The 15,183-nt window shown below is 33.9% G+C and overlaps 1 protein-coding gene and 3 pseudogenes across 1 annotated transcript; all 4 read right to left on the bottom strand.

The window, feature by feature from the left end:
- Window positions 1-717: 717 nt before the first annotated feature.
- On the bottom strand, window positions 718-8,236 carry LOC120164159 (annotated as a pseudogene).
- Window positions 6,413-7,371, bottom strand: LOC120163309 (GDSL esterase/lipase At4g10955-like). The gene is made up of 3 exons (XM_039173279.1): window positions 7,061-7,371; window positions 6,697-6,994; window positions 6,413-6,649 (listed from the first exon to the last, which is right to left on the bottom strand). The coding sequence occupies exons 1-3, from the start codon at window positions 7,369-7,371 to the stop codon at window positions 6,413-6,415; spliced, it is 846 nt and encodes a 281-aa protein (XP_039029210.1).
- A 2,975-nt stretch (window positions 8,237-11,211) lies between the features above and the next one.
- LOC120163299 lies at window positions 11,212-12,261 on the bottom strand (annotated as a pseudogene).
- LOC120163288 lies at window positions 12,108-13,264 on the bottom strand (annotated as a pseudogene).
- Between the last annotated feature and the right edge of the window lie 1,919 nt (window positions 13,265-15,183).

Below are 15,183 nucleotides of genomic sequence, written 5' to 3'. Positions count from 1 at the left end.
CTTCCATTAATTTCATGTGAAAGAATTAGTTGAAAAATTATTATCTTATTAATTTCATCTTTAATGATAAAGAAAAAGAAGCTCAAATTTTTTGTGTGTAAATAACAAAACGTTTGATGAATTATTTGTAAATCGTTCATATAACATTTTGTTTATATTCGTTTATTAAATTAAATAAACATGTATAGTTTTTTTATGTTCATTTAATAAACAAACGAACACAAACAAAAATATATCTGGTTTGTTTTGTTCACAAACAAATTCGTTTACCAATTCATTACCCAATTCTTCCACTTCTTTTTTTATATTAAGATAAACTTTGAAGTTTAAACTGTGAAGCCTAAAAAGATTAAAGATTAGTGGCAAAATTCATCAGTTTTCTTTGGCTTACAAAAAAAAGGGTAAAAAAGTGTTGGTTGCCAACATTAATCAAACATGTTTACAAACGTTAAATGAATTTATTTATGAATATTAAACGAATTAAACATACACATTTTCAAAAATAAATAAACAAACAAAAGCAACCTTATTAGTTCAAGCTCAATTCATTTACATACATCCTATTTCTAAATAATCAACTGATAAGTAAACCAACCCAAACTCAAAACTCTATTCAACTCGCATTGAACCACCCAACCGCAAAATGATTTGAGCAATTATACATCCACAGATGGAAAAGTATAAATCCAACCTAAAATGGTATGAGAAAGGTAAAAACAGTTTCTGGTCTTCATTCTACAAAACATAAGTTACATGCTAAACACACAAAAAATAAGCCATTGAACCAAAAATAGTAAACGCTAACTTCTATTTCTATATGTATAGAACAGTGAGAATACACTTAACGGTGTCCACCTCTACCTGGTTCCAATACTTCTTTTCGTCAGATGAGGCTCAAAATTGTGGGGAAGATGAGAACAGTTGAGTTTTTAGAATGGCTAGTGCAATTATGTCGAAGATAATTAAGTTGCTTTTTGTCGAACAAACCGCTGCAAGCTTTTTGGCATTTCGATTTCCAGATTGGTTTTCTGCTTCTTTCTGGATGTTTCATGTTCTTGTGTTTGTTGCTCCAAGAACGGCCTCTTCACTTCATCGATCATCTCTTCTCTTCTTTGCTCTCTTACTTGGCTTGTTCCTTCCCTTAGTTTTCTTTTTAAACACGGTATCCTTTGCATTTTCAATGGCAGCTTCCATTTCAGATTCTATATCCTTCTTTGTTGGTTTCTCTTTCTTTTGTGGTGCTCTCACAGTACCGACCTTTTGGTTGGGTCCAACATTATTGTTTCGGGTGGAAGCTTGCCGAGTAGAGAGTGCACTTCCTTCTCTCGCCTCTGTTTAGATGTTTCAAATGGGTTTGCCACCCAAGAATCAAAGTTGGGTTCCCCAGATCCCGGAATGAAAATACTAGACCAACCCATGGAGTGACCTATACCCAAAACATCTTCATAAGGCCGAAACAAGACTTTCCCAACCTGGTAACCTTTTGCCATGGAATGAGTCATATAGCTGCTATAATTCTGAGATCCAGAAAAATTGACTAAAATTTAAATAAATGATCCGGTTCCAGCAGCAAGCAAGCCTTTCTGACTGAAATTCAAGGTCTTTGCATGGCATGGCAATGTTTGGATAACCTCAAACTTCCTCAAGTCCCAAATCCTGATTTTATTTTCTCTCCCAGATGTAGCCATGAGATGGCCATTGGGATGGAATGCCAATGATGAGACAGGTCCAGGATGACACAGCATCTTTACCAGAGGGACAGCACTGGTGGGCTTCCACATTGTTACTGTACCACTTGAATGGCCTAATGCAACAACCCCGTTGTATGGATTGACCTGCATAGCATCAGTATGGCCTAAACCAGTCCGGAAGTTACCTATGATCTCACCCATTGTAACATCCTGATAATGATGCTGCCCAAATTTGTTTATGGATGCCAAGAGGAAGTGGTTTTTAAGAAACTGGAGTCTTAGTACTGCACCATGCTCTAAAGAGTAAAATAAAAAACAAAATATCTTACCTCAGTTTGACTAATGTATCTCGAGTAAATTTAACAACCAAGAAAAGAATGATGCCAAAGTTGAGTTGTTAATAGTGAATTTAGATTCTGAAGGTGTAGACTGTGCTAAAAGCAAAACATTTCCTGAAGGTAGTATATTCAAAGAATCGTGATCAGATTTAATGTGCCCGTGCATTATCCAAAGCGCAGAATAAACAGAAGCAACAAACACGACTGGGCCAAAGCAAAAACAAAATAGCTGCAGAAATAATGAGTAAGAATTTAATATTGGATTAGCCTTGTACTTATCAAGACTAGTAAATTTCCATACAAGTTTCTAACGAGTAAGAATTTTTAAGTTTCTTGGGAAACAATGTAAGCTAGGGTAAAGGGAGCCAGAACAGCAGCAAGTTCAGATACGATACACACCCCAACATTGCTTTTTATCTTCCTACTGTCTAATAAAGTATAAATAATATAAAAAACAAAGAAGAGCGTGGATGAAACTGATTAACCATTTAACTGGTTTCTAGAAAATGAGAATTGAAAAAAAAGACCATGTGCAATGCAACTAATTAAGTAAAACAGTTCATCGAAAGGTATACTGACCTTTAAACAATGGAGTTCAGTTCCATCACGATTATAAATATAAGGGTACCTGCACTAATTAGCACCTTAGCTGCTGTACTCTTATAAAGCTCTTACTCATTAGCTGCATAATTTTCATGTTGATGACATTATAGTAGAAATATGGCATCCTTAATAGACAGAATAAATTTTATAAAGATACAATTGATGAAGATAAATGATTTGCTTTCGTAAGACAGTGTTGCGTCCAATAGAGAGTAAGCACAAAGCACATGTACCAACTAATCGTAGAGATTTTGAAATGTACACTCCATGGATATGCAATCATAAGGAACAAAATTGAATTTTTGGGTCAAAATGAACATTTCACTTGTAATACGAGAAGGCTTACTTTTTCTGAGCAGCAGAAAAAAATAGTTATTTATGCAAGTACGCTGCATCCCGTACTGTTTCTCTAACCTGAGCAAAAAGAACCGGCAATTTTAGGTAAACCAAATCATCTCTTTACTAATGGCCAAAGAAAATATCACTTTAGTCAAATCTGTATCATACAATTAACCTTTGAGTAAGAGATTAACATTGAGCAATAATTGGTAACCTTGAAATACAAGAATAAAGTATAAATTGCAAATAATCATTTCAGTTATATACTCCCAAGCTAATTATATGATTCAGGATACTATTACTTTGCTAATACAAAAATATCAGCATCTCAGGATAGAATGATGCTGCAATAAATCAAGTTTGTTGACCACTTATATAACACTCGAAGCATGTGATCAAAGTTCTACTTCCCTCCAACTTGCTGAACTTCGTAGACACATGGGATGCTAGCTGAGAACTTAGACTAACAAAAAGCAATGACAAGACATATGCACATTCCAACATGACAAAATTATCTATATCCTTTTGAGATTGTCCTATATAATATAAAATCATGAATGAACAACAAAATCACAGATATCATCAATGTTTACCATGACCAAAATCATAGGTTCTCTATAACAAGACCACGTTGGATATTCAGATTCTCATACCAAGATGGCGCCATGGTTAAGCAATGGCTGTAAAATATAAGAACCAGAGAATGAGCCAATGAATCTCACACTACAAAAAACACTTGGATTCAAATGAACTTACTGGCTCTAGGTTTTAATGAGATTAGGTGCAACCTAAAACTTTTAGATTCCCCCACAGATCTATTCGACCATTTGATCCATACTATCATTTTCTTCGACTAAAATTGCAAACAAAGCCTTGCACAAATGGATGGAATGAAAAATAAAATATGTAACACATGCATTCATTTCCTACAATGAATTATAAGAAAAATTGCTCAATATGCCACCCACCTTCAAGAGCAGACATTAAATTGAAACCATAAAACAACCCATACTTTAAGCATTATGATAAAACTCAATAACAAACTGATTTAGGTCAAAGAATAGGTGAATTTCCTTATATACTATTCAAATGGGAACTTTCGATATGCAAAATCAGACTGCCACCCAATGCACAATATCCCCTTCAACTACAAAATTTGATTTTTTTTTGTTTTTGTTTTTGGCAAGAGCAGTGCATACCTGAATCTCCTTAATTAGGTTTAACGTCTTCATATCAACAATAGCCAGATGGCCCTTGCGTCCAGAAGCCACCATATACCGATCATTTGAGGTGAAATCTAGAGTGTATGGACCAAGTTCTGCACATGTAGATGGAATCAAAATGAGTACAATAAAATCGAACAGAACTAAAACAAGCAATCATTAACATCGATTTTATTGACTGATTGCTAATTCTATCTTATAATCCAGCATATAATGCTTGGTTCAAACCACTAAAAACCTTCTGCAAAAACCTTGTCGCAGACAAATTATAAACATTTGGGAAAGTAGGCACCTGGTAGAACAATATCATACTGGTTCCTTGAGCTTAAGATATCAACCTCACGAGAAATAGATTCTTGCTTGATCCTCCATGTCTTCTCAATACCCTCTGCCTCCAAATAGCCACCCTCAATCGGCAAAAGCCACTAAAAACCCAAAAATAGAAAATTTAAGATTAAGAATAATTAAAATACGCACAGACATGTGTGTTCATTAAGAAATACAAAGAACACATTGCTTAAAAAAGAATAGAAAACTCATTTTCTCGATCTTGGCTGCAGTTTTAGCAGATTTCCCATACAAATCTTCCCTTACAGCAAGTTGGCCTTTTAGTTTCTTGTCTTTTAAGCCCTGCAGAAGATAAACAAACAATAAATTCATAAATTAATTTGAAACAAAAAAAATGAATACAAACATTGATTACCTCCATATTAGCAGCCTCCCCTCTAAGATACTTCTTTACTTTCTCGTCCATCTCATCATCGCTATTCTCCTCTGTAGCACCCATTGTTACGAAATGAACGGAAGTTTGGTTGCTGAGGAAAACTCCTACTTCAGTCAGTGACGAAAGAAAAACCTTAGAAACCCTAACAAACCTTAGATGAAAAGTATTCATCACAGCCCGTATCCCCTTTAAAAAGACAAAAGGGATAAATACTATTTATACCCTAAAATAGAACTAGAACTTCAATTTAGTCTTTTTAACATCTTTTGTTATAATTAGGTGACAAATTGGATATTAGCCTTTTATTAAATTGTCACTTTATCAAACAAACAGTAATTCACGACAGCATGATCATTTTATGATTTATAAGTAAATTTAATGATCATAACATAACTTTTAAAACTTTAATGTTCAAATTAAAAATTTATTGATTTTTTGTCTAAAATAAAATCTTCAAAAAATGTCAAACATGTTTTTAATTTAGACAAACGTTATCAACACTATTTCAAATTCATATGATCATGAATGAAATGTACAAATTATACTTTAATTGAATCGAATTTGTGTACAAAGAATTCAAAATGTTTATAACAAGTTCAAATGCCTTGTATTTTCTTCGAATCATTTTCATGCGTAAAAAGATAGAAAGAAAGAAGGAACATTATTTGTTGGAAAATTTTTGATCTTTTGATTGTTATTTATGACAGTAGACATCAAGAAATCTTAATGGGTAGTTCTGATATACGACAACCTAATATAAGACTAAGGAAAGACGCAACCGGAAATGTTAAAAAATTATCATTAACATTATAGGTTGTAAAAATATTAAAAGATTAACATTTTAGGTTACGGTCAACACGAAAATGTTAAAATAAATTTAAATTTTCCGGTTATACATTTCTTTAGCCTTAAATTAGGTTGCGTTTCCTTACATTCCCAAGCCTTAAATTAATTAGGATGTCTTTCTTAGACATTCCCAAATCTCAATAAGTACCTGAATTGTTAAACATATTTGTAATATCTTTTAGGGCAAACTACATATTTGGTGATCCACCTATTACTTAATTTATATTTTGGTCACCCAACTATTATTTTTTAAAATCATGTCTAACATTAACTTTTGATTATGTTTTGATCACCCACTATTAAAAATTAACAATGATGTTAACGTGGTATTTTTAATTATTTTTAATGATGACGTAGCATTATTTTATGATGACACATCAGTATCATCGTTAATTTTTTAACAACGTATGATTAGAACATAACTAAAATATAACATTAAGTATGATTTTGAAGAAAATAATAGTTGGATGACCAAACAAAAACTAAGTAGTAGGTGGGTGACGAAATAGATAGTTTACCCTATCTTTTAAGATAAGCATGAATTAAAATAAATGATTTACCTAATATCTGCAAGGGTAAACTATACATGTCTCTTATTTTATCCGACATTCTCCTCCAAATTCTGAAAGGAAGAATTGCACCTTTTTGTTATCTTGGCCTTCCCTGAGCTTGTTGTGTGACCGGGACACTGTACAAGGACTTCAATTGCCTGCTTATCAATTTGCTCTTATTCAGAGCAAGTTGAAGATCCAACTCATCAGACCACCACTGCTCCAACCCATGAGCCTCAATAAACTTTTGTTTCCACGGCTTTGACATCACGAACAACTTCGCCAACGTGCATATCCATAGGACAAATTTCCGCATTTTTTTCCTCAATTCCTTCTGGATCAGTGTAGTGGAAACAGATATAATCTCTATTATTCACGTACAAGTGAGGCACCCATTTTTTCAATCCAACAGAAGTTTTCTCCCCATATATGTGGCCCAATCTCCCGATCGTTACTGGCCTGAGGTACACTGCTTGAAGGAAGCATCGACTTGAGCTGCTTCCAAGCGAACCCTGCTTTTTCTCCTATATTTCTCAAGCTCATGGCTAGTGAGATAAAAGGTGGATTAAACAAATGAGCATCCACGTATATTCCTTCTTTAGCCAATGCTTTTCCCACTTGTAAAGTAAAGCCAACTCCCAAGGAATGACCTGCAACACATACATTGTTGCTTCCATACCTGTAAGCAACTACTTTTAATGCCTCCAAAGCTACCTTAAATCTTACTGAACCCTTCAGTCTTTACCAAGCTATAAATCGGAGATCATCCTCGACATCCCTCCGGATAGTCGGGCGTTTAAGCAATGTTCCTCGAAGTGCTAAGACAGCCTTTGGTGCTCCACTAGGTCTAACAAGCACAAAGTCGACCAGGGCTGCCGACTGATCCCATTCTAGTACTGCTCCAAATATTGATCCATTCCTTTCATCGATCAAAGTTCGGGCTAACTTGTACTTGAAGGTCATCCACCAGTTTGGAGCAAGGGCAGTTTCCTTTGGTATGCTCTCTTGTCTGTCCAATTCAAGCAGATAAATTGCTTGTATGAAGCATGCGATCATTGTTCTCTTATAGTTTGAATCTTTCCTGTATTATTTGTGAATCGTTCACTAGAGTGATTTCAAGAATTACTCATCTAAAATTCATTCACAAACCTGATCAGTTTCATGAAATATAGAACAAATACCAGGATTTTGTATAAAACAGATGATCCAATGGAGTTGGAAGTGCAAAAGCGATATATGCACATGCAAATATAGCTATGAATTCTCTTGGGTCGAACATAAAATTCATAAATCCTGAACTACTCATGGAATCATTAAAATCCAAGGATCTTAATCAAAGACAGATTTGACGCAAAAAGGAAATGATCCATAGATTCATTTTTGAACAATACATTTGCAAATGTAAATCATACGGCTTCATTCAAAGAAAACTTCAATTTTTCGAGGTTCAAACATAAAATTTCCTATCACAACACAAGAATCTTTCTAAACGACCAAAAACAGTGAGAAAACCCAAAAAATAGGAGCAAATAAGAAAATATTTGTCTTAAATTAAATATTTAAACTTCGTTTTTCAGTCAAGATCGTACAGCATGAAATTATAACCAACTAGAATTGATGAGTCTCTCCAATTAGGTTTGGCGATATTGCGAGGACCGGACACGTGAAATGCATATGGGTGTTCTTCTTTCTTCTTCTTCCACTATCACCACCACTGCTTTTTCAATCCCAGCTTCTCCTCCTCTGCTCCGGGCTTCGCCATCACCAAAGAAACCTGAACCGATACAAGCTGAAATCTAATGCTTCTTCAATTCTCTGTTTTAGCAATCAGCTTAATTTCTTTGTTTGCAAATTGCATGGTTGACAATGTGAATTAGAAAGGGGAAAGCTTTCGGCTAACATAGTTTCCTTTTTGGGCGTTCGAAACCTTCGACTTAAGATGAAGTAACGAAAGGATGAAGTTAATTTATACTTGTAATTATGACTAAACTACACTCATATTACTAAAGTATGAAATTAATAGCAAACATGTCATTGTTTTAAAACATTTTCCTTTGTTAAATATTAGATGGAAATATTGGTTTGGTTGGTTTAGTAATTTTTAATTCTTATTTATATAATTATTAATTTAATCAAATCTAATAATTAATGAATTTAATCTTTATTTTAATTTTTTATTATTTAATCTTCAAAATATAGTTATCCAACTGTTGTTTTAACTATATGAACAAAATAGTTTCAATTATTGTTTTGATCATAAACTCATTTACTTGGCAATCATAAAAATAAATTAGATTGATATAATTGACAAGCATTGTAATTGTCAAATAAATTAACCTAATTCTCAATTTAAATAAAAAACAAAATATATAAATAGTATAGAAATATAGGGTCGATCCACAAGGACTAAGAAATTTTAACTCAATCAGATTTGGTCTTTAACTAATATAAATAAAAATGGTTTATCGAATTAAATTAATAAAATAACAAAGCAATATAAATAATAATTGAAAGAGAGAATGATACGAGATAGCCTATAACTTCGCTTGACTCAACTCGTATTGATCCTTGAAATAGATTTTACTTCGAAATCTTGTCAGTTACAGTCACAAGGTTAAACCCTTGTAACTTGCTCTCTCTCATGTGAATTATCCCCAAAATCATTCTTAAAATTAATCATTGTTGGATTTAACTTTGACTATCGATGTTAACGCCAATATCTTCTTTAATGCTAGAAAAATTCGTGATAGAATTACGTGTCTCAATGAGAATTGAACCCGATCTTGATTTCCCTTAGCGAACCGCCACTAATTTTGTTATTAGGGATTTAAATTTTACTAGTGATTCTCATTCCTAACGGTAAATCAAAACAACATTCAACCCAAAGTGCAATCTTTGAATTGAAAGTGTAAGAATTTAAAGATTAAGTTGATTACCTAACATTGTTTGCCAAAAATCAAGAAAGATGATGAAGCGTTTTCAATCTCACAAACGGATTGAGTCGTTGCTCAGCTATCGGCTAAAAGGTTTAAACAAGATGGATTGAATCATGCTTAGCATTATGAAAATAAAATAATGAAAGAAAAATAGAACTTCAATAAAGTAAGGGAATATAAATTCCAATATGAGTTTAAAGGTTGAAATTAGGGATTTATAACCTAAAAGTTCTAAATAAATAAAATGACTAATTCCTAATCAAACTAAAAACCTTACCAAGAGTTCTAATAAAATAATTAATTCCTAGAAAATAATCAACTAAAATCATAATAAAAAGGTTTATCACAAAAGATATAAAAATAAATTTAAGTCTTGTACTTCAAGAATACGCTTCATCTTATGGATAACCTTATACCAATTAAATTCCAATTAAATATTAAAGATATCAAATCTGCTACTTTTGGGCTAATTAATCCCATAAAACTTATGTACAAAATAAACCCAAAATAAAGATAAATCAATAATATCCATCGAAAATAAGGAGTAAATAACAATAATATATGCAATATAAATCACTCTCAAGATTTTTAAATATGAAAGTTTAAATTTATTAAATATTTTAAACTAAAATGATAGAATATAAATTTTAAAAAATTAAAAAAATTATAATACTATGATACGTTAACATTGGATTTGATTTTATCGACATAGCGACATGTTTGTAACAATTTAAATTGAATGATTTGTTTGTATTTTCAGAAAAAATGTACTTATTTGTTATAAACTCATAGTTAAGTGATTTGGGAGTAGTTTACCCAAAAATTATTTATTACATTGAAATAAATTTAAAAGCAATTTGCAATCTGAGGCTGGAACCTAGTTAGAGGTAAGTGGATTTGGAAGGTTCGGATTTGCAGGGATAAGGTCAGATGGCACAAGATCATTTGGTTTCCTGTCCATATTCCTAAATTTTTCCTTATTTCCTGGATGGCTATCCTTGATAGACTTTCTACCAAGGATAGGCTGATTCGTTTGGATTGACTATGGATGCTGGTTGTGTTGTGTGTGGGACTGGTTTGGAGTCCGGGACCATCGTTTGCAGAATGTCCTTTCTCCATGGAAGTATGGAATGATGTTCTTAGCTCATGTGGTTTTCGATCTGATCTGTTCAGTGGGATGATCGCCTCAACTGGCTGATTGATAACTGAGAAGCAATTCCCACCGTGTGCGGATCTCAAGCTTGCTTGGATTGCCTTCTTGTATTATATGGGAGGAACGCAACTACAGAAGCTTCGAGGTCTTTCTCGTTCTATTGATTGTATTGTAAAAGAATCAGGGAGTCTGTTAAATCAAATGTAGTCCTACATGTATAGGATTGATGATGTTAATAGGAGTCTGTGCATAAGTGAGGTATGTTTTAGCTATGTTTTTTGCCTGTATTGTTACAGCTAAACTGCATTCTTTTTGGATAGAATATAATTTACTTATCCAAAAAAAAAGCATTTGCAATCAAATGACCATACTAACCTCTTTGCTTCCTCGGAAGGAAACTAGAGTCGAATATGAATGTTAGTGGAGTTATAGAGAAAATACTTTATGGGAAATTACATTTGTTTAATATAATTTTAGTAAAATGGCCTTTAGATTAGTTGAAGCAATATGTTACTGTAATAAAGATGCACAACTAGTGCTTGAAAACCAACAACAATTGCTTTTACAGGCTAATTACAGATTACATTACAAACCACTTTCTACTGTTGAAATAATTATGCATACATATTTAGCTAAATTAATATATTAAATAAATTATTTTTGGAACATTTCACATACAAAATTGTAGAAAACACATAAAATCAAATAGTTGTCATAAGAACTGGAATTAAGATTACAATGAGCAAATGAATGCATCTATTCTAGCGAACATTCATTGATCCACTACCACTAGTAAACACATGATAATCAATGGCGGATGAGTCATTTGCATGATTCTCATCGTTCCATCACTTCACTTCTCTGCAGTTGCAATGCGAATTCAAGTCCGTACACCACTTCACTCATTGTCGGCCTTTTCACTCCTTCTGAAGCTAAAAACTTATAGCCACCACCAAATTTTAACATACTCGGAAGGTTGATCTTATCTCGTAAATAAGGATCAATGATCTGATCAAGGCTTCCATTGTTGTAGCAAAGTGTGCCCATTCTGCTAAACTTATTGCATATGATCCTCGGTTTCGATTGATCGTGGTCTTGCGCATATACTTCGCACAAACCACACCGAAAGAATAGACGTCGGATTTCTCGGTTAGTTTTTGAAGACGGTAGTATTCCGGGTCCAAGTACCCGAAGCTTCCCTTCACGGCGGTGCTTATATGAGTGTTGGATAAGTCATTCATTTTAGACAATCCGAAATCGGATACTTTAGCCACCATTTCTCACTTAACAAATATTGTGGTCTTCACGTCTCGGTGAATGATGGCGTGATTGGGACCCTGTGGAGATATTGTAGTCCATGTGCAGCACCAATGCACATCTTTAACCTTTGTTCCCATTGCAACGGGGGATTATCAGTGTTGTAGAGGTGACTCTCAATGTCCCATGAACCATGTAGTCTATACAAGGATCATTTCCTTGTTCTCTTCGCAGTATCCGATCAGAGAAACCAAATTTTGGTGTCGGAGTTTGGAAAGCATCTTGATTTCGGTCCTAAACTCGAGCACCCCTTGTTGTGAACCTGGATTCAAGCGTTTGATTGCTATCGGGGTGGAGCTAGCATTAATGAATCCTTCGTAGACGTCACCGAATCCTCCTCTTCCGATGATGAAATTACCATCGAAGTTGTTTGTAGCTGTTTGATCTCCTCAGTGAGAAGAGGCGACAAGTATCAGAAGGTGGAACAGAGATGCTGTTGTCGGCTAATTTATTGGAACGATTCTTGAAAATCACTACAAGCAAAAGAAAGGGTGACAAGCCGGAAATCGAGCACAACAGCAAAATTATGTCCTTTCTCATGATGGAAATTATTGTTTTGGATCGGGATTAGGTCCGGCTAAAACAAGATTGTTGCTCATTTGAAGATTTCTACCCCATTCAGGATTGCATCAGAAAAAAGAGTTCTCCAAGGTCGACTAGGATGCAAAGCAATAGAGAGATTTTGCTGCTTTGATTTCCTTTGGTCCCTATTCGAACAACATAATCCCGATACACTGGAACCCCGTTTCCACCACTCCATGCTATAACATCTGCTTCAGTTTCCGCAGTTAAATTAGCCATAAAATCTCAAAGACTCGATCACCTTGTTGAGTTATCTCATTTTGGAACTCGCAAAATGTAACCTTGCCAAGTAATTGAACCCATAATCAACAGGAAACTCCCATGTCAGATTGTGTTTTCATTCTCCGTCTTGTTCGTCCATGGTCCTCGCAGTACATAAAGCTCCCTTGGAGCAAGAACGAGGGATACTTCTGAAGGTGAGATTACTGGTATTAACAGGAAGAGCACTTGGTCTCGCTATGTCAATAATCGTTGTCATTAACCAGTGCCGGGACATCCCAGTATCTTCTCCTGGCGATATTTCCCTCCACCAACTCTGATACGATGCATCATCTCAAGGGCAGTGTCATTTCCTATGCGTACAAGGTTCCCGGACAAAAGGTACTCCATCTTCATCACCGGCTGCTCCATAATAATCGGTCGCATGGAAACGATTTCAATCCCGTTTATGAAAGCATACGCATCTGAGATAGCTGAACTTGGAGTGAATGTTATATTTGGGTCTCACCATCTTCAAGTTCGCGCAGAATTCTTTACCAGTGTTTGCTTTCCTTGAGCATGGAGTAAAGCACTGAAGTTCCTGAGAATGTAAATGACCTGCTTTAACAGTGAAGAAAGCCTTAGACAGATCAAGCCCGGGTATGAAATAGATGAAATGCAAGCGAATGAACTTGGCCCGCAGCAGATAGTGAATCACGTAGGTGAATCCGAGTACGAACGCGGCTTGTGATGTAGGGTTCATGGCCAGTACTAGGGAGGCACTTACAAACACAGGGTGTTTGTTTTGTAAATGTATGACGGGGAATTAGATTAATGTCTGCACTCCAGGGCGACCATCTGAAGCTACGGAGTCACGGGAGAGCCACAGTTAATTGTGATGTTTTCAATGGGGATGTAAGGGGTAACCATAAAGTCTCCGGCAACAGGATCGACAAGGTACTGAACAAAGAAGAAAAAGACAAGGAAACAGTATAGAAAAGCGGTTAAAAACACTTGTTTTGCTTGTTCTCCATTGTAGGGGGAAGAGAAAAAGAGAAGATGAATATGATGAAAGGAATCAACAATTGATGTCATAGTTTATAAGATAAAAATAATGATTGTAATACCAACTAAGTAATCTAAGTAGTTAACGGTTATTAATTGTCATGATCTTGGGTTTAACTTTAACATATCTTATGGTCTAATACATGTTTGTCTTTAAAATAGGTTGTTTTTTTCAATTCAGTGTTTTAATTTTTATCCAAATTAAGATTTAATGTTATTAATTTTTATTCAAAATAAATAAAATTTTATGATTAAAAGAACTAACTTTTATTGAAATAATTATACTGTTGACTTAGTCTACACCCAAGACTCGAGAATAAAAAATAATAAATTCCACACGCAAGTTTCTCCGAAAGGCTTGTCCGCGGACTTCGACCATGAAGACTTGGAAAAATCTATCTTTTTGTTGATAATTGTTATTTTTTCTTAATTAATAACTAGGGGTGTAAACGATCCGAGTCGAGCTCGAGTATTACTGAACTCGATCTGACTCGAAAATTCTAAAATAAGCTCGACCCGATTCGCGAGCTTAAAATTTTTAAGCTTGACTCGAACTCGAAATCTTGAACTGAAGCTCGTGAGCAGCTCGAAAAGGTTCGAAATGAAAAAAAATCTTAAACTTAACTAGATTGAAGCTTCAAACTCAAACTCGAACCTGAACTTTAAATACATGAAAGCCTTACTGTATGTTTTTTTTAAAAAAAAATCAACACATAAGTGTTAATATTATTAATAATTTATTTATTTTAAATAAAATCTTGATATATTATATTTTCGAGCTACTCACGAGCTTTTCGAGTCGAGTATCAAGTAGCTTGTTTCGGTTCGTTAAGAATTCGAGTCGAGCTCGAGTCAAGTCCATTCGATCCGAGTATTTATCGAGCCTTGACCAAGTCGATCGAGTAGCTCGCGATCTGTCTCGTCTCATTTACATCCTATTAATAACTGGTATCCAAAGACTCGAACTCAATACTTTAAGTGATATCAAATTGTTTACCACTTGAACCAACCCCTGTTAGTGAACTTAAATATTTGATATAGATAGATTATTTAAAAAATGTAAATTTTAAAAAGTAATATAATTAAAGGAAATAAAATAAAATAAAAAGAAATTTATATTCTAAAATTTTTATCAATTTAACATTTTCAAAAGAAATTCGTTGAAAAATTAAACAAACAATGTAGCTTGTTTCGGCTCGTTAAGAATTCGAGTCGAGCTCGAGTCAAGTCCATTCGATCCGAGTATTTATCGAGCCTTGACCAAGTCGATCTCGAGTAGCTCGCGATCGTCTCGTCTCATTTACAGTCTATTAATAACTGGTATCCAAAGACTCGAACTCAATACTTTACTTAAGTGATATCAAATTGTTTACCACTTGAACCAACCCTGTTAGTGACTTAAATATTTGATATAGATAGATTATTTAAAAAATGTAAATTTAAAAAGTAATATAATTAAAGGAAATAAATAAAATAAAATAAAAAGAAATTTATATTCTAAAATTTTATCAATTAACATTTTCAAAGAAATTCGTTGAAAAAATTAAACAAACAATTTAATTTTAAAATATTAAGTATATTAAATATAAAAAAATCAAAAATTTAATTCTAAATTTT

Source organism: Hibiscus syriacus, unplaced genomic scaffold (assembly GCF_006381635.1).
Source record: "Hibiscus syriacus cultivar Baekdansim isolate YM2019G1 unplaced genomic scaffold, ASM638163v2 tig00002919_pilon, whole genome shotgun sequence".
Lineage (NCBI taxonomy): Eukaryota > Viridiplantae > Streptophyta > Magnoliopsida > Malvales > Malvaceae > Hibiscus > Hibiscus syriacus.
Note: the sequence above shows the minus strand (reverse complement) of the source record. Positions and strands in the feature narration are given on the sequence as shown.

Excerpts from the sequence above, each read along its gene's own strand:
- LOC120163309 (XM_039173279.1), bottom strand. The coding sequence starts at position 7,371 with ATGATCGCATGCTTCATACAAGCAATTTATCTGCTTGAATTGGACAGA. Across the intron at positions 6,995-7,060 it reads GATCTCCGATTTATAGCTTG|GTATGGAAGCAACAATGTAT; the intron begins GTAAAGACTGAA and ends AGTTGCTTACAG. Across the intron at positions 6,650-6,696 it reads AAAAAATGGGTGCCTCACTT|AAGGAATTGAGGAAAAAAAT; the intron begins GTACGTGAATAA and ends ACACTGATCCAG.